The sequence below is a fragment of the Oncorhynchus tshawytscha genome, linkage group LG17, assembly GCF_018296145.1.
Source record: "Oncorhynchus tshawytscha isolate Ot180627B linkage group LG17, Otsh_v2.0, whole genome shotgun sequence".
Lineage (NCBI taxonomy): Eukaryota > Metazoa > Chordata > Actinopteri > Salmoniformes > Salmonidae > Oncorhynchus > Oncorhynchus tshawytscha.
The window spans coordinates 9,534,320-9,560,787 of record NC_056445.1 but is presented as its reverse complement, the minus strand read 5'-3'; the positions used below and the strand labels follow the sequence as shown (position 1 = coordinate 9,560,787).

The 26,468-nt window shown below is 43.1% G+C and overlaps 1 protein-coding gene across 1 annotated transcript in view; it reads left to right on the top strand.

Annotated features, from left to right (window-relative positions):
* LOC112216826 (ras-related and estrogen-regulated growth inhibitor) overlaps nucleotides 1–20,901 on the top strand; it is a 39,588-nt gene extending 18,687 nt beyond the window's left edge. The window contains exons 3-5 of the mRNA XM_024376925.2: nucleotides 14,186–14,242; nucleotides 18,171–18,244; nucleotides 19,240–20,901. Of these exons, the coding sequence (XP_024232693.1) occupies nucleotides 14,186–14,242; nucleotides 18,171–18,244; nucleotides 19,240–19,650 (542 nt within the window). The 3' untranslated portion in view covers nucleotides 19,651–20,901. The remainder of the gene's footprint in view (nucleotides 1–14,185; nucleotides 14,243–18,170; nucleotides 18,245–19,239) is intronic.
* The last annotated feature ends 5,567 nt before the right edge of the window (nucleotides 20,902–26,468 follow it).

The following is a 26,468-nucleotide window of genomic DNA, read 5'->3' as shown; positions in this document are numbered from 1 at the left end:
AGAGGTCATTTATTAGCTCTGTTTTTGGAAGATGATTGGTTTCAGAGACTGGGGAAATGGCAGAGAAGGCAGTGCATCACTCAGTGAGACATACTGTAGCTCAAATTAGTAATGAACAAATGTGTGTTGTTTGCACTTGATAGGATTGGCACTTCTTCTGTAAATATTAAGCCTACTAATTTAGCATGGTATGAAATGAGAGATGAATCAAATATCAATCACCTACCTTAATTTCTCATCTCTTTGGAGTTTGACTGTTTGGGGATTAGCACATTGTCATTATATTTGTTTGGGCCCCTATTAGTTATAGTGTACACGTTCTTATCACAAAACCAGGGACATGATACCCACTGATGAGCAGAGAGGTCCTGGAAAAGAGAAGTGTTGACTCATGCAAATACAACTCTAGCTAGGGCCACTGCAGTTAATTGGCAATAATGATTTACAAAATAATCCGAACCAGGATATTCTTACTGGGGCTACAAACCATCATTGGCGCTGCCAACGACATTTGGCGAAGATGTAGACTATTGTGGAAGTCAGCCATGTCTCTCTCCGATGAGGCTCTTGACTTTATAAGTTCCCTTGGCGTATCAATTTCCGTTTATCCAGCAACGCTGTAGTTGATGTCCCTACAAATCTTGTTTATCAATGTCTCTGGAGAGCCTTGTTACCCAGGAAACACAAACATGCCCAAGAGAGCGTCTGGCGGTGAAAGGGGCTCTGGGAAAGCTTCCGCTGGACGCTGAGACTGACACAGAGCGATGACCTCGTGTTCACAGGAAGTGACCAGGGTATTTTTTTTTGCAGCATGGCTCGAGTCGGTCCCGACTCCTGCAGTCTATGATGTCGGAAAGGCTTGCTAACTGAGCTGTCACTTTATCGCTATGTGTATCTCTGTGTGTTGCCCATTTACCCACAATTACAGTATCATTTGTCTATTGAATGAAGAAACAAGCCTTGAGTGCCACTAATGGATTTCCAACTGCTCTTTACAATATAAAGGTCAGTCCAGTTCACTATATCCACCTTGTTAAAATGCCTGCTACATTTAACTCAAGCTGCATATAAAGAGGCAGACAACACAAAGTGTTATAAATAGAAGCATAAACATGCAGTGCTTAATGGTAGTGTACAGGTTTGTGTCATTCAAAGGATAAATGAACTTGAGACGTACTACGAGACCGCATATTGAAATATTTCTACAGTATCCTGTACAGTTGAATTCTACCTTCACATTGCATACCATATATTTTCCGTAAAGCTGGTGACACGCCTGCTCGCATACTGTAATTGTAATCATCATCCGCACAGTGGGCATTAGGTTTGTAAGTTCTTAGAGGATCAAATTGAATGAGCCCAGTCTATATTTGACAGAACACACTTAGATAAATCTTATTTTTTGCTCTTTTTCTCTGAAATAAGTAATTGTAGCTACAGGCAGTTTCTCAAGAGTAAGACAGCACTTTCTTCAGATCATATTTGATTTAACGGGCTATTCCAACTCAAACAGACTTTTGGCACTGCACGTACTGTCAAAGACAGATGACTGGTGCGATGGGATTGGACAATGGGAGAACAAGTGTGTATGAAAAAGCACACCTCCTCTGTTACACCTCGTACTAAATCGACAGGTATTTGATTTCCACCAGCTCTGGTTCCTCTGTAGGGCAGATCTGCTGGACAACAGCAATCAATCGTCATGGGGATCGCTGTAAGATCTATGGGGCCCGGCCTACATGCAACCCTAGCCATAATTGATCTAGAAATCCATTTGTCACATGAGAGGCGGATGGAATGTCACGGGGCGGCAACATGAAGTGCATGACGCATTGGACCTGCACTGTAGCCAGTGAGTTTTCTTTTTCACATTCCATACAGTCGTCAGTAGTGCTAAAGAATACATTTGTTTCCATGGTTGTGACCGCATACATTTTGAAATTGCTTTCTGAACACATTTGATGTGGGTTTTATATAGCTGAATTGAGGAACATTGTTTATTTTGTGGAGGAGTTCATTATAAGATATATATATATATATTGGATAATGTCTAGAGGGATGCTATTAAAACTACCCAAACAGTCACTCCAGTTAATGACTTACTTCAACTTTGATTGGATCTCAGCGCCAGGCCAGGAAATGTAAACCCTAAGAAAGCAGTGTCTCAAGTGGACCTACAACAAGCATGACAGCTCTGTAGTCCTAAAACATCAAGAACTGAATGAAAGATTCATCTCAAACACAGAGGGGCGAAATTAATTGTAAATACTTATACTGTGGCGGCTTAGCCTGGTAAAACCAGGCTTGTTAATAAACCAAGCTAGTGTAGACTACCCACCAGACAAGGCAGTTAACCCACTGTTCCTAGGCCGTCATTGTAAATAAGAATTTGTTCTTAACTGCCTTGCCTAGTTAAATAAAGGTTAAATATATATATATATATATATATATATATATATTTTTTTAAACAGAGCTGGAACCCTGGGGCTGTGGGGTGTCTGTTTTGGTGGCTGTGGTGGAATCAATAGGGACCTGTTCAATAAGTAACACTGGCACTGGTCTAGAACAAAGTCTTGGGAGCTGCTAATTGCTTCTGCTTTGTTTGTTATCAGATGGACATTCTCCCTCTGATGTTACAAAGGCAATTAGTTCAACCCGAGACAAAAGGAACCTGTTGCTAATCACTTCCCATGGTTGCTATGTTGACACGGGACAGCAAACTTAAAGGTCCTCCTCTCTCTGTTTGTCTTGGGCCCGTAGAGTAGGAGTGCTGATCTACGATCAGTTTAGCCTTTTAGATGATAATGAATAAGATTACATGGGACAGAGGGGACCTTTATCCTAGCACTCCTACTCTGATGCTTTGGCCCATGTTATAATAACTGGTCATTTCTTTTTTGATCACTGCCCGAGACTACATGTTGGGTGAATTCTCGAACAAGTCTGGGCTTGTTTTGTTTTTCAGTTTTATTGTGAAATCTGCCATGATCATCTTCTTTCCCAAGGCTCAGCCATTGATCTTAACGACAGCCCAGATGTAACAGTCCACAGTCCTCGCTCCTCAGCGGCTATTGATCTAGTAGTCAGTGTGTCGGACGAATAGTGACTAGATATTGTGTAGCAGCCGCCGCAACATTCAGATGGGGAGGATTAAGCTCTTTTCCCCTTGGCCTGTGCTAATAAAATGCAGGTTTATAAGAGCTTTATCATCTACTGAATCACAGCTTGGCAGGAAAAGAGCGGAGTAGCCATTATTGTGTTTTTGAGCCCTGCACCATGTTTTTCATTAAGCTTGTGGTTTTAGACTAGGACTGATAAGAGACATTTACAGTGACACACTCTTGCTTTGAAAGGCGCTCTAATGGAAGCGCGTTGTCTGTAAAAGCTCTACTTTTCTAGGAATTCATCCGAAGCCTTTTGAGCATTTTGAGTCTGGTTCAATTTGAACAGTACGGACTTCAGATATTGTATCTTACCTCGAACAAGTCTTCACACTCCATTGCTTGTTATTTTTACCTGGAATCCCAAGTGCTAAAAGGCACAATTACTTTGACCTAGACGCTCCCCGGGGAATTTCAGGCGAACAAGAGAAGAAGAATGTGTCTGTAGCCTAGTTGGACATCTCTGGCTACCTGCTGTTTTAAAATGACAAATGATCTTGTGCTCTGCGTTGATTGCTAGCTGCATGACTCTAGCTGCTGTTTGAGTTTACCTTAACCACATCAGTGGCAAAATGTGTTGCTTCCAAGCAGAGCCAAAGTAAGTCGAACAAGGTATTGAAAAGCCCAATTTAGTGAAGAACCACTCAATTACGTGACCGTTGAGAGTTTTTGTGAAACATACAGGAGATGTATTACATCGTGGCACATTGTGGCTGCGCTTTCACTAATGAAGGAAGGCTTTGTCAGAAGCTTCGGTATTGCTTCCTGTAACACAATCACCACCAACTGATAATGTGTTGGTTGTTTACTGTCTTCAACATGATGAAACTAATGAGAGGACAATTTAGTTTGGAATGGAGTGAAAATATGGGAATAAAAATAAATGGTCAGTCAAAAGTGACCCACAATTCATGCCCGTGAAATAGTGAAACCTAATATTCAAGTAACTAACCATCTACAAACATCAAATAATCATTCGTAGGTCAAAATAACTGACTCCTAGTTTAGTTATAGGGGCTAAAAGAAGCGTGTCGGCGACACTCAACCTCAACATAATAGCCTTTCTATTATCCCCCTTTCAAAAGCAGGGGCTCTGTCGCTTGACAGGAGGAAACCGATACCCTCTGAGACTCAAGTAGGCCATCTGGGCCCATTTGAAGTCACTCAGGCACAAGACAGCCACAGAGAGAAGAGCAGTGCCACTTACACAATAAATCACAACCTGGGAGGGAGGCAAGTGATGCAAGGCATGCAGATACTTACAGAACAAACAACCCTTTAATGCCTCAGCAACATCATGCTAGCAACAATGCAACCTGTTGGCTGTGGATGGAGTGCCTGAGTAGCTGTACATATCCAAGCAATATTTCAAGACTTTGCTTCGTCACTATGTAACTGCGGGCATTGGGTTCTGATTTGAGTGCCTGGTAGGGGTGAGATCAGATCCTGAATAATGCAGGGCTTTGTAACCTTTCTCCATGTACAGTACATTATGAGATCCTGTGGCTCTGTGCTGGCGGGACCACGGGTGGGTGCCCTGGATTACAAGTTAGGCTTTTTGGGGGCTAATGGAAAAGCAAGGGGAAAAGCCTGTTTGTACCTGTCGTTTGGTCTGAAACGCTAATGAGGGCGCGAGTGAGGCCCAGGCAAGGGAAAGGAAAGGAGAGGAGAAAGGAAACCATGGGCCCACCCACTGCAGAGTTCCAGGGGGTATGGCTACCGGCAGACAGACCACACAGATCGAGCTCTGGTTTCTCCCAGTCTTAATTGGATTACACGTTGGTGTGTGACGCTAAATTACCGGGGATAGATAACGGTATCACAGAGGAAGCACAGTGGGAGCGTGTGGCCTGTTTAATGCAAATCAGACTGCAGTAAGCCAGGTTTACGGTTCTGCACAGTGAGGTGGCGTCACTCGGTCATGAGTCTAAAGGCACTTAGACGGCCCGCAGTAAACGGCAATTGAACCACAAGAAAATTCACCTACCGTGTGGAGACCAGTAGTCCCGGTTGTTGTCAGCTCGAATGTTGTCGTTAAAACATTGTGAACTCTGCACATTGGTCAACAATGCGTGTCGGCCACTCAAGACTACAGCTAATTTAATATTTTGGCGCCTCAAGCACGGAGCCAGCAGGGCCACTCACTGGAGTGAGCATCACGAACCGTGGTGCTTGCAAAACTACTTGCATTTTACCACCTGCCGCCATTCTCTCATTGAACTCTGAGACCTTCGCCTTACAGTGGGTTTTCACCACCAACGAATTTGGCAGGAGAATTTCTGCCCCCATTAATTTTCAACAAGGGCACGCAGAGAAATGTGCAGGGGATTGTGGGAAGGTGAGCGGCGAGAGCCCTGCTAGTGGTGTGGTAGAAAAAGGTTCAGCTCTGCTCTACTTTATGCAAATTTCAAGCAAAACGTTGGAGCGAAGCGTTGTCAAGAGGAGGCAAATGGAATAAATGAGGGACAGTTGAAGGTGTCGTAAAAAATAAATGCGCCCCCCTCCCCAACATTAAACATGTTTTCACCCTCCCCTTGTACTGTAAAAAAAAATTGAACACCCTCCCTCCTCATAGAATTGAGTCATAATAATGTTTATGACCACAAATAACAACAACTGTAGCAACGTTTAGAAATGTGGATATCGACTTTGCCACTTCAGCATGCTTTTGTGGCACAGTCGATGCCTCACAGGGATACGGGCCAGAAGGTTGAGGGTTTGCCGACCACTACAGACAAGCTCACTCTCCCTGTGTAACGGCTTTCTTCTGTGGACGAAGGATCGGACCAAAGCGCAGCGTGGTTAGAGTTCAATATGTTTAATAAAGACCATAAACTGGTACAAAAATAGACACAAAAAGACAGAAGACAACCACCCACAAAACCCAACACAAAACAGGCTACCTAAATATGGTTCCCAATCAGAGACAATGACTAACACCTGCCTCTGATTGAGAACCATATCAGGTCAAACATAGAAATGGGAAAACTAGACACACAACATAGAATGCCCACTCAGCTCACGTCCTGACCAACACTAAAACAAAGAAAACACAAAAGAACTATGGTCAGAACGTGACACCCTGTCTGTTTCATTAGGCATATACTACGATCAGAGCAGGCTGTAGACAATGATCAGCTAGAGGGAAATTATATTTGTCAGTTAAAATAACACACACATATATATATATATATATATATATATATACACACACACAGTATACAACGTTTTAAAAGTGACTGGGATTGCACAATAAAGTTGGGGACTAATTTCCGTTATGTTCCTATTTTCCACATAGATACATATTCAATTACATAGACACATTACAGAGATACAGACAAATTAAAAGGTTATACTGTTCACACATTAGCTAGCTTTTGACATGCTTCCTAAAGGGGGTTATGGTTGGTATGGTTTAGATTTTCTGTGGTAGTTTGTTCCACTCAACAGTACCCGTGTATACAAATGTGTTTTTACCAGATACTCTTACATTTAAAATAGTGAATATTAGAGTCTCTGGCTCCGGTATTGTGCTGGTGGGCATCCCTAACAAATAAGGTACCTGGAGGCTGAGTCCGTGATAATTACGTGGACCAGAACAAGTTGAAGTAATACTTATCTTTTTGTCCCACAGATAGCCAGCCTAGCTGCTTAAAATGGTCAGCCTCCAGATGAGTATGCTGGGGGGAGTTTAAGTACAATTCTTACAAGCTTGTTTTGGCTGGTCTGTAGCTTATTCTTTAGACATTTGGGGCTGCTGGTGAATCATGATGGGCAGGTATAATTAAAGTGACACTGGGGTAGCGCACTTGCGAGAGTCTTTAGGGTGCCTGTAGCAAGGCTTCCATCCAATTGGCGACAGATTTTTACGTGAGAATTCTAAAATATACATAAAAACAATGTGCACATTTCCCCATCAGAGTGGCATTTCCAAATTGAAGTCTGTGGGCGTAAATACGTAGTGCACATAAGAAAAACTTTTGCGGTTAATTTCCCATGTACGGAATCAAAAATTGAAGTTAAATGGGTTTCCATCGCATTTTCAACTTTTGTTGGTCAAACGGCTGCCAAGCATCGATCATCATCAAATCAAATGTTGTGTTACATGTCGAATACAACAGGAGCAGACGTCACGGTGAAATGCTTACTTAAAAGCCCTTGACCAACAATGCCTTAAAAATAAGTGTTAAGTAAAAAAATAGAGCATAAAAGTAACAAATAATTAAAGAGCAGCAGTAAAATAACAATAGCAAGGCTATATATACCTACCATTGACTCTGTACCGGGGGTACCGATACAGAGTCAATGTGCGGGGGTACCGGTTAGTTGAGGTAATTGAGGTAATATGTACATGTAGGTAGAGTTAAAGTGACTATGCATAGATAATAAACAGAGAGTAGTAGCAGCGTAAAAGAGAGGTCTGGGTAGCCTTTTGATTAGCTGTTCAGGAGTCTTATGGCTTGGGGGTAGAAGCTGTTAAAAAGCCTTTTGGACCTAGACTTGGTGCTCCAGTACCGCTTGCCGTGCGGTAGCAGAGAGAACAGTCTATGACTAGGGTGGCTTTAGGGCCTTCCTCTGACACCGACTGGTATAGAGGTCCTGGATGGCAGGAAGTTTGGCCCCAGTGAAGTACTGGGCCGTACGCACTACCCTCTGTAGTGCCTTGCGGTCGGAGGCCGAGTAGTTTCCATACCAGGCAGTGATGCAACCAGTCAGGATGCTCTCGATGGTGCAGTCTTTTCAGTCTCCTGAGGGGGAATAGGCTTTGTCGTGCCCTCTTCATGGTTGTCTTGGTTAGTGTGTTTGGACCATGATAGTTTGTTGGTGATGTGGACAACAAGGAACTTGAAGCGCTCAACCTGCTCCACTACAGCCCCGTGGATGAGAATGTGGGCGTGCTCCATCCTCCTTTTCCAGTAGTCCACAATCATCTCCTTTGTCTTGATCACGTTGAGGTAGAGGTTGTTGTCCTAGCACCACACGGCCAGGTCTCTGACCTCCTCCCTATAGGCTGTCTCATCGATCAGGCCTACCACTGTTGTGGTGTCATTGGCCATCTTGATGAATGTGTTGTAGTCGTGCCTGGCCATGCAGTCATGAGTGAACAGGGAGTACAGGCAGGGACTGAGCACGCACCCCTGAGGGGCACCTGTGTTGAGGATCAGCATGGTGGATGTGTTGTTTACCTACCCTTACCACCTGGGAGCGGCCTGTCAGGAAGTCCAGGATCCAGTTGCAGAGGGAGGTGTTTAGTCCCATGGTCCTTAGCTTAGTGATGAACTTTGAGGGCACTATGATGTTGAACACTGAGCTGTAGTCAATGAATAGCATTCTCACATAGGTGTTCCCTTTGTCCAGGTGGGAAAGGGCAGTGTGGAGTGCAATAGAGATTGCATCATCTGTGGATCTGTTGGACCGGTATGCAAATTGGAGTGGGTCTAGGATTTCTGGGATAATGGTGTTGATGTGAGCTATGACCAGCCTTTCAAGGCACTTCATGGCCACAGCCGTGACTCCTGCGGGTCGGTAGTCATTTAGGCAGGTTACCTTAGTTTTCTTGGGCACAGGGACTATGGTGGTCTGCTTGAAACATGTTGGTATTACAGACTCAGTCAGGAACAGATTGAAAATGTCAGCGAAGACACTTGCCAGTTGGTCAGCGCAATGCTCGGAGTACACGCCCTGGCAATCCCGTCTGGCCCTGCGGCCTTGTGAATGTACTGTTTTAAAGGTCTCGCTCATCACATTGGCTACGGAAATCGTGATCACACAGGAACAGAATAAGACCCTCAATGTTTCTCTAAAGGAGCATCAACCTCGTCACCGTGCACTTTCCCCACTCTGTGACGTTCATCATTGTGTATTTCATCTAGCCTAATAAAATGCGTTCTTTCCCATGATATGAGAAAAAAGTGCAACATACTTTACTTGCATAAAAAGGTTGAATGGAAGCATGGTTAATGTCAAGCCATTTTGAGGATGCTGTAATTATAATTTGGACGAACGTGCGCATGCCTGGCCTACTGGAGATTTTTTAAGTAGCCTAATTACATTATAACATTGTGACTGGTTGTGTTTATGTCACATAAAGAGCTAATACAGTTTAAAAGTTAAATGACAAATATTTATGATATATTGAAGTGTTAGATTCTAGGTGTGCGAGGAATAGCCTTTCGAATTGGAGAGGAGGCAAAAACGCTTTTCTGAACAACTGGGTCTGACAGGAGCACAGAACTAAAAATACAGCCAGACTGGCCTGTTACTGTGCCTTTCGAGACTGTCCAGACTAGACCCACAACTGATCCAAATAGAATGACACGTTCAACTCACAGGGCTTTTGCGCATTCGTTCAAATGACAATTTTCACTGCTGCCTAGAGTAGAATTTTGTACTCACTTGAGAACAATAATGCAATTATTCATTGTATTTTGGTGTTGTAGGCTAGTCTAGGTATGATAATTATATTGTCCCTAAACAAGATCATTAGGGTAGCTTTTTGAGCTGCGTGCCTCATGTCTTCACTGTTCTTTCATGCTGCAATGATGCACCTGGCCTCTCCGCTGCCTATCAGCTATTCCTATTTGTTGTTGTGGATTCATATTGAAAATGGATTAAATACTTTTATGTGGGGTGTGATGGCTAGTTAGCCTATTGCAGATCTGTACAAATGATCCACCTACCAATATCACTATGAAGGCAGGATAGACAGACTAGTGGGCAATATTGATCTGTGGTATAGTAAAAGCTAGTGTGCGGAAAAGCATAGTGCATAAGGGAAATACCAAAACACCTTGATATCCGGGAGGAGCATTCAAGCAAATGAGGAAATGTGGCTTGGATGGAATAAATTGATATAGTAAAGCCTGCAAAAGAGCTCATGTAAACCAGGGGGAAAAAACATACTAGCCTCCCCTGTGCACAATATATTTTTTAAAACACACAACCCTCCACAAAGCTTGGCAATTTAAGATAGATGCATGAAATGTGTTGTTTTACAGGGTCAGCCATCGTAGTACAGTGCCCCTGGAGCAAATTAGGGTTAAGTGCCGGGCTCAAGGACACAGACAGATTTTTCACCTTGACGGGTCAGGTACTCAAACCAACAACCGTTCAGTTGCTGGCCCACCGCTCTAACCGCTAGGCTACCTGCCACCCTCCCCTATTTTGGACCACCCCAGTAAATTTAGAACTGTCCCTAACTGTTTTGACTGAGTGGACATCAAGTTGACAGATTTGAAAGCTTGCTGTGATTTGGAGCAGTGTTTTCCATTAGCGGCTGTCATTGGCTAATCAGCTGGGTAGTGTATACAGACTCAAGGCATTAGAATGTACCAGAGGCTACCAAAATAGAAAAACATTTCGAACCCTGGTCGGGGGCCGCCTGGCTACTTTTTATTTGGATGGCTACTCTATGTACTTGTGGAAAACACTTTTCTTTAATGCTTTGAATACCTATTACATAGATAACATATTGGATGGAATTACCAAGTTCTTAGTATATATTATGTACTGCCCAATACATCACTGGGCCAAGCTTCCTGCCATCCAGGACCTCTACACCAGGCAGTGTCAGAGGAAGGCCCTAAAGCCACCCTAGTCATAGACTGTTGTCTCTGCTACCGCACGGCAAGAGTTAACGGAGAGCCAAGTCTAGGACCAAAAGGCTCTCAACAGCTTCTACCCCCAAGCCATAAGACTCCTGAACAGCTAATCAAATGGCTACCCAGAATATTTGCATTGACCCCCACCCCGCCCTTTTACGCTGCTGCTACTCTCTGTTTATTATCTATGCATAGTCACTTTCACTCTACCTACATGTACAGTGCCTTGCGAAAGTATTCGGCCCCCTTGAACTTTGCGACCTTTTGCCACATTTCAGGCTTCAAACATAAAGATATAAAACTGTATTTTTTTGTGAAGAATCAACAACAAGTGGGACACAATCATGAAGTGGAACGACATTTATTGGATATTTCAAACTTTTTTAACAAATCAAAAACGGAAAAATTGGGCGTGCAAAATTATTCAGCCCCTTTACTTTCAGTGCAGCAAACTCTCTCCAGAAGTTCAGTGAGGATCTCTGAATGATCCAATGTTGACCTAAATGACTAATGATGATAAATACAATCCACCTGTGTGTAATTAAGTCTCCTTATAAATGCACCTGCACTGTGATAGTCTCAGAGGTCCGTTAAAAGCGCAGAGAGCATCATGAAGAACAAGGAACACACCAGGCAGGTCCGAGATACTGTTGTGAAGAAGTTTAAAGCCAAATTTGGATACAAAAAGATTTCCCAAGCTTTAAACATCCCAAGGAGCACTGTGCAAGCGATAATATTGAAATGGAAGGAGTATCAGACCACTGCAAATCTACCAAGACCTGGCTGTCCCTCTAAACTTTCAGCTCATACAAGGAGAAGACTGATCAGAGATGCAGCCAAGAGGCCCATGATCACTCTGGATGAACTGCAGAGATCTACAGCTGAGGTGGGAGACTCTGTCCATAGGACAACAATCAGTTGTATATTGCAGAAATCTGGCCTTTATGGAAGAGTGGCAAGAAGAAAGACATTTCTTAAAGATATCCATAAAAAGTGTTGTTTAAAGTTTGCCACAAGCCACCTGGGAGACACACCAAACATGTGGAAGAAGGTGCTCTGGTCAGATGAAACCAAAATTGAACTTTTTGGCAACAATGCAAAACGTTATGTTTGGCGTAAAAGCAACACAGCTAATCACCCTGAACACACCATCCCCACTGTCAAACATGATTTGTCTTCCAACAAGACAATGATCCAAAACATAAAGCAAAATCTACAATGGAATGGTTCAAAAATAAACATATCCAGGTGTTAGAATGGCCAAGTCAAAGTCCAGACCTGAATCCAATCGAGAATCTGTGGAAAGAACTGAAAACTGCTGTTCACAAATGCTCTTCATCCAACCTCACTGAGCTCGAGCTGTTTTGCAAGGAGGAATGGGAAAAATGTCAGTCTCTCGATGTGCAAAACTGATAGAGACATACCCCTACAAAGTATTACTTACAGCTGTAATTGCAGCAAAAATGGTGGCGCTACAAAAAATATTTTAATCTTTAAAGGGGGCTGAATAATTTTGCACACTGATTGTGATCATGATTGTGTCCCACTTGTTGTTGATTCTTCACAAATTTTTCTTAAACGGTTATATTTTTCACTGTAAAGCTAATGTGACAAATAAAGTTTGATTTGATTTTGATTTGATCGTCACATCTCAACCTAATTGAATGGCAATTAGGTCTGCAGTGTCCCCGGTTATTGTATTTACTTGGAGTTACTAGACTATCAACTGACAAATGGTAACACTATAAATAACACACTCTACAACATGTATGTTATCTCTCTTAATGTCAAATAAAGGCCCTACATGCACTTAAAGTATCAGATCCCCATCAACAGCCCTTCAGTAGCCTAATAAAAAGAGGAATGGCGTTGCTGAACTTTTATGATGATCATTTATTGCGCCATAAAACATCAATCATTTCAAGTATTTTCCAACTGAAGTGAGGAGCGGGATTAATCATAGGTAGAAACCTAATCGTCCTCTGAAGCTGTTTTTACCTTTGTAAGACAACACTTTTCTAAACCACAGGGAAGTGGCTACAGCCAATGGGCTTATCATTCTACAATAAGGACAGGAGGTCAGTGTTCCAAACCCGTGGCACATAAGGATATTTAATCATTTGAACTGGGACTCTACCTTCCGAATGACGATGGCGCTACCGTTCTACACGCTAAAAAAGGCTGGGTTATTTGGTAACCCGGCGCTGGGTAAATATTGGACAGAACACACGCTGGGTTAGCAGCTATGGATTTTTTAATGTAATCCATAGGTTATATTCAGGAGGCATGGCCTATTAGTGGCGTGGCTTTCAGATAGTTATTTTTGAACACACGTGAGAGCAAATGTAATTCCTTTTTATGTTAAATTTGTACACTGAAAATACAAAAAAATCGTGAATATTTTTGCACATTACATATTCTAATATACATTTCACAACATTATTATTTACATATCACAACATTGAGATGCAATATTAGGATATGTGTTATCCCAACATTGGGAAATGCATAGGCTCATTAGGAACTCAAACACTTGTAATCCTCATTTAAGCCACAAAGGTATCAGTGTTCAACCTTAACATGTGATAACAATACAACAGAACAGATTCACATTTACTCTCACGGGTGGCCAAAAATAATTATCTGAAAAACACACCCCTACTAAGCCACCCCTCCAGTCTTCTGATCTGACCCACTGGGTCATATCTCAATAACCCAGCATCAATAACCCAGCACCCAGCATCAATAACCCATCAGTTATTAAAGAAAACAACCCAACTAAGTGTCCTAATGCCTGCAACCCAGCAATTGGGTCATCCAAACAACCCAGCATTTTTTAGAGTGTAGTGTTCTATTCCATTTCTATGGGAATGACTATCATTGGATAAAATGGCTTTTCACAATTATGACAACAAAGACACAAAGTGACTCTATATGGTAAAGATAGGGGTGAATGGTCATTAGATATTTGGGGAAGAGATGTTTGGTCTAGCAGGCTGAGTCTCTGAAACACACGGCATTTGAGGATGTAAAACAATTCAGACAACTAATACATATTTGTATTCAGATGACATGCTGCTGTATCTGTATGCACATGGTCCCTTTCAGGCCTACAATCATCTGTCTCTAATATATTCCTGCTTGTAAGTGGCTCTGATTAGATGTGCATATCAGAGCGAGGTTGTTGTTCCTCTGAACTGAAGAAATTGTTGCGTAATCAGATGAGCACTCTGTGCATCTGATACTGAGTGGGGAGAGTGTTCCATTCCATCCAAACTGATTATCTCTGTCTGTCAAGACATAATCCTATCTTCATGTTTTTGCTTGCTCTATATTTAAGTTAATTGAACGAATTTGATTACAGCGCAGTATGTTAATCTCTCTCTCTCTCTTCCTCCCTCCCATCTATCCCTCTCTCTACAGCTCTAGTGGTGAGGTTTCTGACCAGACGCTTCATCTGGGAGTATGACCCAACGCTTGGTAAGACACCCAACCTACTCATCCTGCTATCCTAGGCAGCATTGAAAAGAACCTGCACAACACTAGTCTTAGTGTGTTTTGTGCAGCCAGTAAAGCACTCAAAGGTATCAAAGGCTTTATCTGACCTCAAAGGCTGTTTTGATCCAGAGATGGCTGTGCTGCGTTGGTCAAAGCCTTCTATCTCTTCGATTTATCATATCAAGATAGCAACCGAAATAATAATAATAATAATCACTCCCCATGGGGTAATATATTTCCCCCCATAGCTCCTCCACACATCATACAGATTAATTTCCTGACAATATGCCTTTTAAGTCAGGCCTGACCTCTCTGGTTTTTGTTTAAAGCAAAACGACATCACAACCCTAGCCTGGGTCGGGGATTTAAAATGCTATGAATGCTATGTGATATGCTATATGAGACAGGGAGAGAGGCGATGCCTTAAGTTTAAGGTTTAAGGGCGAAGCACCATTCATTCACGCCAGTCGTCGGTTTTACACTTTTCCAGAGAAATGTGTTTGACTATGACTAAGTCAAGGTGTGCCCATTGCAGTGTGTGGAAAGTAAGCGCTAATCTAAGGGAATTCACTCACTGCAGGAAGGCTACAGAAGATTTACAATCTAGATCTGTAGACGGTAGCATTTGATAGTAGCCACAGGCTAATCAGGTTCACATTTAGGCGAACTGACCACAGCGACCGTGCAAGGGGAGGGTCGTGTAGTAGGCCTACATCCTGTCATTGGCAGGAAAAGCCTATTGTGGCATGTTTTGCTTGAAGCTAGAACAATATTGGGGTTGTCCGGTTCATGGTTCGATGGCATGCTATGTACAGAGTCAGCCTCATTAGAAGTGGCACAGACCCAACTGTTGGCATGGGAAGCAGTAACATGATATAGGCATCAAGCCTCTCATTGCATGCAGACATTTCAATGTTATATATACATACAGTATACTCCTACAAATACCAATGGTCTAAGATATGCTCATAGCATGCTGTCAAACAATTAGCTGGAAAAAGAATTGGATCCTGCAGATAATGCATATATTTTTTTCTCACTGCAAGCCAAGTCTCTGATTCCCATTGACAGTTTTCCCCATTTTCCCTCTGAATGTGGTGTTCTTTTTGGTGCAGGCTCAAGTGCTTGTTATTCGAACAGCATTCAGGAGTATAAACCTAGTACCCACCACAGCTTATTTCCTGACATCATCACACAAGGGTTGAATGAAAGATGAAGGCTGAGAGAGAGAGAGAGAGAGAGAGAGAGAGAGAGAGAGAGAGAAGAGAGAGAGAGAGAGAGAGAGAGAGAGAGAGAGAGAGAGAGAGAGAGAGAGAGAGAGAGAGAGAGAGAGAGAGAGAGAGAGAGAGAGAGAGAGAGAGAGAGAGAGAGAGAGAGAGAGAGAGAGAGAGAGAGAGAGAGAGAGAGAGAGAGAACAGCTCTGTAAGAAACATGGACGTTGAGGAGAATATTGAATTACCACGCCGACAGATTAATTTCATGAAGTTTCAGAACAGGGTCTGGAAGCAATTTAATCATGTTTTTGCGAACAGTACCCAGTGTGTGTGTTTTGTAGGTTACACATATCCTTTGGTAACGTGATTTTAATAACGGCCATCTCAAAATGCCTGTCATGAAATGAACAGCAATCTGTTTCGATTGACATTCAAGAAGCACTTTGTTTGCGTACAGTAGGCGCAGTCTGCACACACAAACGGATTTGATGAAGCTATAATAGTAAGAGGAAATCTGGAGGAAATCTCGACCACATCTTTCTCTTGACTTCTAAGAGAACGCCATCTGCTTTTTGTTTTATCAGCCGTGCAAAGTGAAGCTGTTTTTTAACGACAGAGCGCTTTCCATTTCATTATCATGTTGGTAAATAATTCAACTGTAGGAATATGATGATCGCTGTTGAAACCTTGTGTTCTTTTTTGGTGTTTTCTCAATTGTGATCTGTATTGTCAGAGGTTAGGATTAGGATTTAACCTGCACAAGGGGATCAATGAAATATGAATCAGGAAAAGCATTTTTGGGATGGAATTTACACAATTGAATATACAAATACACGAACACACAGTATAAGCATACCCCTTTCCCATTATCCTAGAATCTATGTGGGTGTATGCATTTTCCTGGCTCTGAAGCATTGTCATGCTTGTTGCCATGACACCGATATTTTGACAATGGCGGCATACCCTGCTCATTGCGGCAGTCTCGTCAGGACTCCCCCCCATTTCTATGGGTTTTCATATTTGATGGTCCTCTGTTATTGTTGAATTGTAAGCTATTTAGTTCTCTGACTCCACTCTGCCCAGCTAACACACGCAACCGCTAATATTATCTCCTCTCTACTGTAGAAAAGGACAGAGAGAATTCCATTCATTGTCACTCGCTGGGAAACATGTGAGAAGTGTAATTATGTAAATTGGCTTGTCATTTTAATACAAGAGGATACCTTTAGGTTCATGCATATTCCGAAAGTAGCTGTGAACAACAATGTATACCCCCTCTGATCTAATCTTATTTACCTCATGGAATGAACTCTTACCAAGTCACTCCTCAATAAAAAACGGGCAGAGGAATCTACTATATAACTACTACCTCCTGGAAATCTACTATTAATCTCATTTATTGCGGTCATATGACATTGCACAATTAGGGGAATAAATAGCACAGATAGAAACAAATAGGAAAGCAGCTGCTTGGCTGAATCATCTCATGGATGTTTGGCAATCCAGTGAGTTAAGTGAGCGGAACAAGAAAAACATTTCTACGAGTCGTAGTAGTTAACAAGTACAAACAGCTTGAGACGGGGGCTGATAGAAGTTGCTGTTGACAGATCTGTTGATGTTTCCACCTAATATTCTGGTATGAGACGTTCTCTTTCGGCATTCTAAAATAACAACAGCAGCAGCTAGAGGCTCCAGGTTCTCGCTAGGAAATGAGTTATTCGCTGCCAGGAAAATGACTGTGGTGTTGGCCCTCCTTAAGATCTTCAGATATGTAGGTTGGACCATTAAATCATCCACAAGCTGTCCATGCTGTTAACACACAAAAACACATAGTAGGTGTGTGTACTTACGTGTGTGTGTGTGTGTGCAGGTGTGCAGGTGTGCAGGTGTGCAGGTGTGCAGGTGTGCGCTTGCACGTGTGTGGATGTGTGGCTGCTGAAATTGGACGTCCCGTGAGACTGAGTGTGAGACCCAGGCTTTGCCCCTCGGAAAGGTGCTACCCTCCGACTATAGAAGGCAGTAAATCAACACCCTCACTCGGTTCTCGGTGACCAGCGGTCACTCGGTTCGGTGACATCTCACACGGACACAGCGTTTTGCGTCCCAGAGGGCACCTGGGTAGAGGCAGGGATGATGACATGCACAGCTAGCTAATACCCCAACAGCACGTTCTGGTGTTACTGACTGTCATACTCCAGACCCCTGCCATCTTGAATAGTAGCCACCCACCATGCTTGAAGAAGTTTTGAGCAGAACCTGAGTAACAATCTGAAACTGAGCAAAAGATGAGATTTACAAACACAACAGGCTTGCTAAATAATGCCGTGTTCTCCGGTGGAGACAGCAGTGAAATCTCTCTCTACAGGGAGATCTAAAGTGCCTTTTAGGGTTTTCGTGAGTTTACAAAGATGTTTTTTTTTTTTTACAAGAGGCAATTCAGGTGAATGACCCCTCATCGAGGTAAAAACAAAGAGGGTCATAGCCAGCATTCACACCTCTATCTTTCAGCCAGGTGTGTAAGACCTGACCACTTCTCGTCCTCTTGGTAAAGCTGCCCTGAAGCAAACCAGAGGTAATTCAACTTAATGGGGTTCATTGACCACCTAAACAACCAGGTGGGCTCAACTGTGCATGATAGTCATAAACATGTTACCATCTTGTAAATGGGGTTTCCCTTTTCTTTTTGTTCTTTCCAGAATCAACATATCGCCATCAAGCAACCATAGACGATGAGGTTGTGACCATGGAGATCCTTGACACAGCCGGACAGGTAGGAGCTTCAGCAACTTTGCACAGAAAACAATAACGTTTGTGTAGAGAAATGTTTATACTGTGACTGGCAATAGAATAAGAATCATTCATAGCCAATTGAAAATCCCAATTCAACCCTACTGTATAATGATGACTTCAGGGATTATTCTCAGTAGAGGTCCTAGCTAGACTAAGTCCTCGCTAGCGTTGCTCTGTGCTGTTCTAATCAGCCGTTGGGGTCAACACATTATACTTTCCATCTGGGAGAGAACCCAGCAGCATAGGCCTTCCATCCCAAGATAAATGTGCTGCCGCTGCTGCTAGTTTGAGTACGTAGGTGTTCTGCCTGCTGCTAATTTCCCCGTGACACGTCCAGTCTAGTCATCCTTCTCTCATTACATTGTATTCTATTTTGAGAGTGCAGGGAGTGGGAGTTTAGGTGAGGGCCTAACTGAGCGTTGCTAGACCTGTCTTCAAGTTCAAAAGTCGGTCAGTTATATAGATGTCAAGTATCACTGTGTTTCATGTGAGTTATGCAACAGTTATTGTAACAGGGTTATTATTGCCAATAACAGTCCTCACATGACCAGTAAGTTTTGTTACAGGACTGGCTGTTCCGACTTGATGAAATCAGGAGCAGCTGCTGAAATTTGCACCCAGTTCAGAAGGGTAGCCGATTGTTCAAATCTGGGAGATTTAACAAGTATTATGTTGAGAAAGGAGAAATAAAGCATTTGAATTCATTAGAAACATGTGCTGTCAATCATTTGCAGCTGAAAACTTAGTGGACGTTTTTTTTAAATAAAAAGCTCTGTTCAGTTCAGATGCCTCAATTGTCCATCATTTGTTCAATGAAGGCCCGCATAGAGCTATTGTTTCTTTGCCTTGTGGATATGCCAGACAACAAGTGGGCCTATTGGTCAACATCAAATGTCAACAGTATTCTAATTAGCTAGCTAGTTGCCAAAAGATTGTTTCTAAAAAAGATCCTTCCCTCCTGTATCTTTACCTCAGGAGGACACGCAGCAGAAGGAGAGCCACATGCGCTGGGGCGACGGCTTCGTCATCGTATATGACATCACTGACAGGGGCAGCTTCGACGAAGTGGCTCCTTTGCGGGGCCTCCTAGAGGAAGTCAAGAAACCCAAGAATGTCCCGTTGGTTTTGGTGGGCAACAAGGCCGACCTAGACCATGCCCGGCAGGTGGGCACAGAGGAGGGCGAGCGGCTGGCCGCTGAGATGGCATGTGCCTTCTACGAGTGCTCTGCATGCGCCGACGAAGGCGGCATGGTGGCGGAAGCATTCCATGAGCTGTGTCGCGAGTTGAGGCGCCGCAAGGCGGTCCAGGGCAAGGCCAGGCGTCGTAGCTCCACCACCCACGTCAAGCAGGCCATCAACAAGATGCTGACCAAGATCAGCAGCTAGGGGGAGCCCGTGAGCACACTTCACAAAGAGGATAAACTCAAGACGAAGTGACTGATTTCAAGGGTTTAGATGTGTGGAAATATATCCTACAGCCATCCAAGCTGCTAAGGAGCAGGAATATTAAATTATGAATGAACAGCGAACCTCTTCATACGTAGTATCAATGCACAATCAATGAAGATTTGCATTGATACGGAGTGTGTCGAAAATCGCTCTTCATTCAATACTGATTCTAAAGGGGAATGCTGTTGGCTATTATTACTTGCTCTTTGACCATGCTCCACAATTAAGGTCAGAAGCACAAAGGGGAACATAATAATCACATGATGGGAACTACTTTGTCCCTGAGGGAGGTAAAGATGCTTTTGTTTCATAGCCAACTAGGACATTTTTGTATGCTGCCAAGGAAGAAGGTAGAGTCCATTATTCAGAAGTCCCAATTCTCTGAAATTCACTCTTCCTTCTTGAGCGGCATGGTGAATACCCCAGTTTTGTGTCCATAGCTCAACCAACTTTAAACAAAATATACAAAATAATGTCCGTCATGAACCCACCCTTTGTTGATCAGAAATGATGAACAAACGAGTTGTAGTTTCCTCTCCCTGTAGTTTGTTTGTGGGATAATGTTTTGATATGCTCTAGGCCAGTGTTTCCCAACCCTCATCCTCCAGTACCCCCAACAGTACACATGTTTATTGTAGACCTAGACAACCACATCTGATTCAACTTGTCAACTAATCATCAAGCTCTCAATAAGTTGAATACGGTGCTTTAGTCCAAGGCTACAAGGAAAACGTGTACTGTACATGAAGACCAGTGTTGGGGAAAATGTACCTTTAAATTGTAAACTATGTATAATATTGCCTTTATCATTCATTGTTCTCAAAGGAGTGTACAGTACATAACCCAGAGGCATACAAAATGGTGGACATGTCTCCTGTATTTTAACCAAATGCTGTTTCTTTCTTCTCCAATGTACCCGACCTGTCTCTGAGTTTTGAGAATGGGGATAAAATGGACAAATTTGCTGTGCAATTTTAATAAACATTAGATACGTGCATATCCAAAACGAGTTTGAAAATGTATCTTTTCTGATTCATCTTCAACAGTATGTTGTCATGCAATAACAAATGTCATTGTTTGTTATTTTGACAGTCTAACAAAGAGCAGGTATTTTAGAGCAGGTACGCCAAATAAAAATGTGATTCACATGTACATTTTTAAAAATAAAAAAAGTTTTTTTTTCCTTCACATTTTCAAACAGTCCATCTATGTTTTCCAATGGAGCTATACATTTGGGTGAGGTTTTTTTCTCGACCTGAGTAGCCTCGTTTCACTGCCAAAAATCTAATTAAAGCATCAAGTGTTCAGCGAAATAACACAATGTCAAATACAGGCAGCCTAGTCAAATAATTAACATCCAATCACATCAATCAAATGTATTTATAAATCCCTTTTTACATCAGCCGATGTCACAAAGTGCTGTACAGAAACCCAGCCTAAAACCCCAAACCGCAAGCAATGCAGATGTAGAAGCACGGTGGCTAGGAAAAACTCCCTAGAAAGGTAGGAACCTAGGAAGAAACCTAGAGAGGAACCAGGCTCTGAGGGGTGGCCAGTCCTCTTCTGGCAGTGCCGGGTGGCGATTATAACAGTACTTGGTCAAGTTGTTCAATCGTTCATAGATGACCAGCAGGGTCAAATAATAATAATAATCACAGTGGTTGTAGAGAGTGCAACAGGTCAGCACCTCAGGAGTAAATATCGTTTGGCTTTTCATAGCCGATCATTCAGAGTTAGACAGCAGGTGCAGTAGAGAGAGAGAGAGTCGAAAACATCAGGTCCGGGACAAGGTAGCACGTCCGGTGAACAGGTCAGGGTTCCATAGCCACAGGCAGAACAGTTGAAACTGGAGCAGCAGCACGACCAGGTGGACTGGGGACAGCAAGGCGTCATCAGGCCAGGTAGTCCTGAGGCATGGTCCTAGGGCTCAGGTCCTCCGAGAGAAGAGACAGAAAGAGAAAGAGAGAAAGAATAGTTCAATTCACACAGGACACCGGATAAGACAGGAAAAATACTCCAGATATAACAAACTGACCCTAGCCCCCCGACACAAACTATTGCAGCATAATTACTGGAGGCTGAGACAGGAGGGGTTGGGAGACACTGTGGCCAACCAGGCAGGATATAACCTCACCCACTTTTCCAAAGCACAGCCCCCACACCACGAGAGGGATATTTTCAACCACCAACGTACTACCCTGGCGCAAGGCCGAGTATAGCCCACGAAGATCTTCCCAATGGCACGAACCCAAGGGGGCGCCAACCCAGACAGGAAGATCACATCAGAGACTCAACCCACTAAAGTGACGCACCCCTCCTAGGGACGGCATGGAAGAGCACCAGTAAGCCAGTGCCCCCCATAATATGGTTAGAGGAAGAGAATCCCAATGGAGAGAGGGGAACTGGCCAGGCAGAGACAGCAAGGGTGGTCTGTCGCTCCAGTGCCTTTCCGTTCACCTTCACAACCCTGGGCCAGACTACACTCAATCATAGGACCTACTGAAGAGATGAGTCTTCAATAAATACTTAACGGTCGAGACCGAGTCTGTCTCTCACATGGATAGGCAGACCATTCCATAAAAATTGAGCTCTATAGGAGAAAGCCCTGTCTCCAGCTGTTTGCTTAGAAATTCTAGGGACAATAAGGCCTGCGTCTTGGGACCGTAGCGAACGTGTAATACTTATTTCCCTCATTAAAATGCAAATCAATTTATAACATTTTTGACATGCGTTTTTCTGGATTTTTTTGTTGTTGTTATTCTGTCTCTCACTGTTAAAATAAACCTACCATTAAAATGATAGACTGATCATTTCTTTGTCAGTGGGCAAACGTACAAAATCAGCAGGGGATCAAATACTTTTTTCCCTCACTGTAGATAGGAGCAAGTCCATGTAATGCTTTGTAGGTTAGCAGTAAAACCTTGAAATCAGCCTTAACAGGAAGCCAGTGTAGGGAGGCTAGCACTGGAGTAATATGATCAAATTTTCTAGCAGCCGTGCTTATCACTAACTGAAGTTTATTTAGTGCTTTATCCGGGTAGCCGTAAAGTAGAGCATTGCAGTAGTCTAATCTAGAAGTGACGAAAGCATGGATACATTTTTCTAAATTTTTTGACAGAAAGTTTCAGATTTTTGCAATGTTACGTAGATGGAAAAAAGCTGTCCTTGAAACAGTCTTGATATGTTCGTCAAAAGAGAGTTAAGGGTCCAGAGTAACGCCGAGGTCCTTCACAGTTTCTTTTGAGACAACTGTACAACCATCAAGATTGTCAGATCCAACAGAAGATCTATTTGTTTCTTGTTTCTTCTTCTCTTTTTTTCTGTTTTGTCCGAGTTTAAAAATAAAACATTTGCGTCCATCCACTTCCTTATGTCTGAAACGCAGGCTTCCAGTGAGGGCAATTTTGGGTTTTCACCATGTTTCATCGAAATGTACAACTGTGTATCGTCCGCATAGCAGTTACTCTCTCGCAGGAATCCACTAACGGTCCATATGTAGCCAAACGTCAACAGACGTGGCGGGCCTGACACAGCTCCTGGTATATGTCTGTTATGTTTATGGGGGGTCAATTAAGGAAGACATCCTCTTCTGGAAACCAGAACAAAAGGAGAGAATATTTAGTACTGGACAGCTTTGTGACATCAAATGGACTTTGGCGTTCTAGATGTGTTTGTATCTGTACTGATGGAGCAAAAGCCATGACAGGGAGACATAGTGGAGTGGGAATGCGCGCGCAAGCAGTTGCTCCGGACACCGGAGTATACTGCAGCATCCACCGAGAGGCTCTTGCTGCCAAGGGAATGCCTGATAGCTTGAAAGACGTTTTGGACACTACAGTGACAATGGTTAACTTTGTTAAAGCAAGTTTTCTGCACTATGCAATGATATGGGCAGCGACCATGTAACGCTTTTACAACATACAGAAGTGTGCTGGTTATCAAGGGGCAAAGTATTGACAGTTTTTTTTAATTTGAGAGACGAGCTTAAAGTTTTCTTTACTGACCATCATTTTCACTTGTCTGACCGCTTGCATGATGGCGAGTTTCTCACACGACTGGCCTATCTGGGTGGTGTTTTTTCTCACCTGAATGATCTGAATCTAGGGTTACAGGGACTCTCCGTAACTATAGTCAATGTGCGGGACAAAATTGAGGCTATGATTAAGACACTGATGCCCTTTGCAACCACGATTCTCGGCCCTCCCTAGCATGAAAACTAAATACAGGCACAGACTGAGACTCTCTCCAATACAACCCAACATTGCAGAGTTATGTGCATCCTTTCAAGCACACCCTTCTCATTAACCTGTGGTGAGTTATTCACAATTTTTGATGAACAAATAAGGTTTTATACGTAAGAAGACTAAACAAAGACAAAATGATTGATTATTATTATAATATTATTTGTGCCCTGGTCCTATAAAGTTCTTTGTCACTTCCCACGAGCTGGGTTGTGACAAAAACTCACACTCATTCTTATGTTTAATAAATGTATCGTATAGTGTGTGTGTGTGTGGCAGGCTTACGATGATGGCAAAAAACAACATTTGAGAGTGGTGCTGCTAGAGTGGTTCACTCATGCTGACCCTGGTGCTAGAGGGGTTACGCAGCTGGATGTTGAATGTTTGAAGGGGTACGGGACTATAAAAAGTCCTGGGAAATGTGAAGGGAAATGGTACATTTGCATAATACTTGTCAATCATAATGAAAGGTGCACTCCATGAATCGAACCACAAGGGAGCCACTCTTGAAGGCTACAGGGCAAAGGGCTATTTATGTTAATGTTACTTCAAACACTGCAATCCATTTCCCAATACGTTAAATATGTCAAAAACATGACCACTTTTACCACAAAGTAATGTGTAATTCAAGTGACCCAAACTAAATTTTATTGCTTGGGCAGTTAAGGAAACACAATACAAAATGCAAACCCTGTAGTCCTCAGAGAGAAAACACACAAGTCTTGGAGAGTTTGGGTGGTGTTTAGTCTCAGGGAGGACAGGCCTAATTACAACGTAGTGAATCTCTCAAAATAACTACACCAGAGGACCACAACAACCCCAGTGCTCCTCTCTCTGGAGTGCCTAACAAGTAGCACACATCTGGAAACAGTTAGCTTCCCATCACATGACAGGTATAGGCCTAAAGATAGATTTATAGTTCGCAGACATATGTACATTTGTCCATCCAATGACTGGTTGAATACTGCAGGCCTGTAGAGAGATTCATAGCTTGCAGATCAAATCAAACTTTATTTGCCACATGTGCTGAATACAACAAGTGTAGACTTTACCGTGACATGCTTACTTACAAGCCCTTAACCAACAGTGCAGTTCAAGAAGAAGAAAATATTTACCAGGTAGGCTAAAATAAAAAGTAATTATAAAAATTAATACAATAAGAATAACAATAACGAGGCTATATACAGGGGGCACCGGTGCCGAGTCAGTGTGCAGGGGTACCAGCTGGTTGAGGTAATCTGTACATATAGGTGAGTGCGAATTGACTATGCATAAGTAACAAACAAACAGCAAGTAGCAGCAGTGTACAAGAGGGGGGGTCAATGTTAATTGTCCGGTGGTGATTTTTATGAATTGTTCAACCATCTAATGGCTTGGGGGTAGAAGCTGTTGAGGAGCCTTTTGGTCCGAGACTTGGCGCTCCGGTACAAGTTGCCGTACGGTAGCAGAGAAAACAGTCTATAACTTGGGTGACTGGAGTCTCTGACAATGTTATGGACTTTCCTCTGACAACGGCTATTGTATAGGCCCTGGATGGCAGGGCCTGTGGAAGGCCTCCCAGGTGGTGCAGTGGTCTAGGGCATTGCATTGCAGTGCTAGCTGTGCCACCAGAGACTCTGGGTTCGCGCCCAGGCTCTGTCGCAGCCGGCTCCGACAGGGAGGTCTGTGGGGCGACACACAATTGGCCTAGCGTCGTTTGGCCGGTAGGGATATATAGCCTTGGTTTCTCAAATGATTGCCACGCCTGGTTCACCAACTACGTCTCTGATAGAGTTCAGTGTGTCAAATCAGAGGGCGTGTTGTCCGGACCTCTGGCAGTCACTATGGGGGTGCCACAGGGTTCAATTCTTGGACCGACTCTCTTCTCTGTATACATCAATGATGTCGCTCTTGCTGCTGGTGAGTCTCTGATCCACATTTACGCAGACGACATCATTCTGTATACTTCTCACCCTTCTTTGGACACTGTGTTAACAACCTCCAGATGAGCTTCAATGCCATACAACTCTCCTTCCGTGGCCTCCAATTGTTCTTAAATACAAGTAAAACTAAATGCATGCTCTTCAAACGATCGCTGCCTGCACCTGCCTGCCCGTCCAACATCACTACTCTGGACAGTTCTGACTTAGAATATGTGGACAACTACAAATACCTAGGTGTCTGGTTAGACTGTAAACTCTCCTTCCAGACTCACATCAAACATCTCCAATCCAAAGTTAAATCTAGAATTGGCTTCCTATTTCGCAACAAAGCATCCTTCACTCATGCTGCCAAACATACCCTTGTAAAATTGACTTTGGCGTTGTCATTCACAAAATAGCCTCCAATACCCTACTCAATCAATTGGATGCAGTCTATCACAGTGCCCTCCGTTTTGTCACCAAAGCCCCATATACTACCCACCACTGCGACCTGTACACTCTCGTTGGCTGGCCCTCGCTTCATACTCCAAACCCACTGGCTCCAGGTCATCTACAAGACCCTGCTAGGTAAAGTCCCCCCTTATCTCAGCTC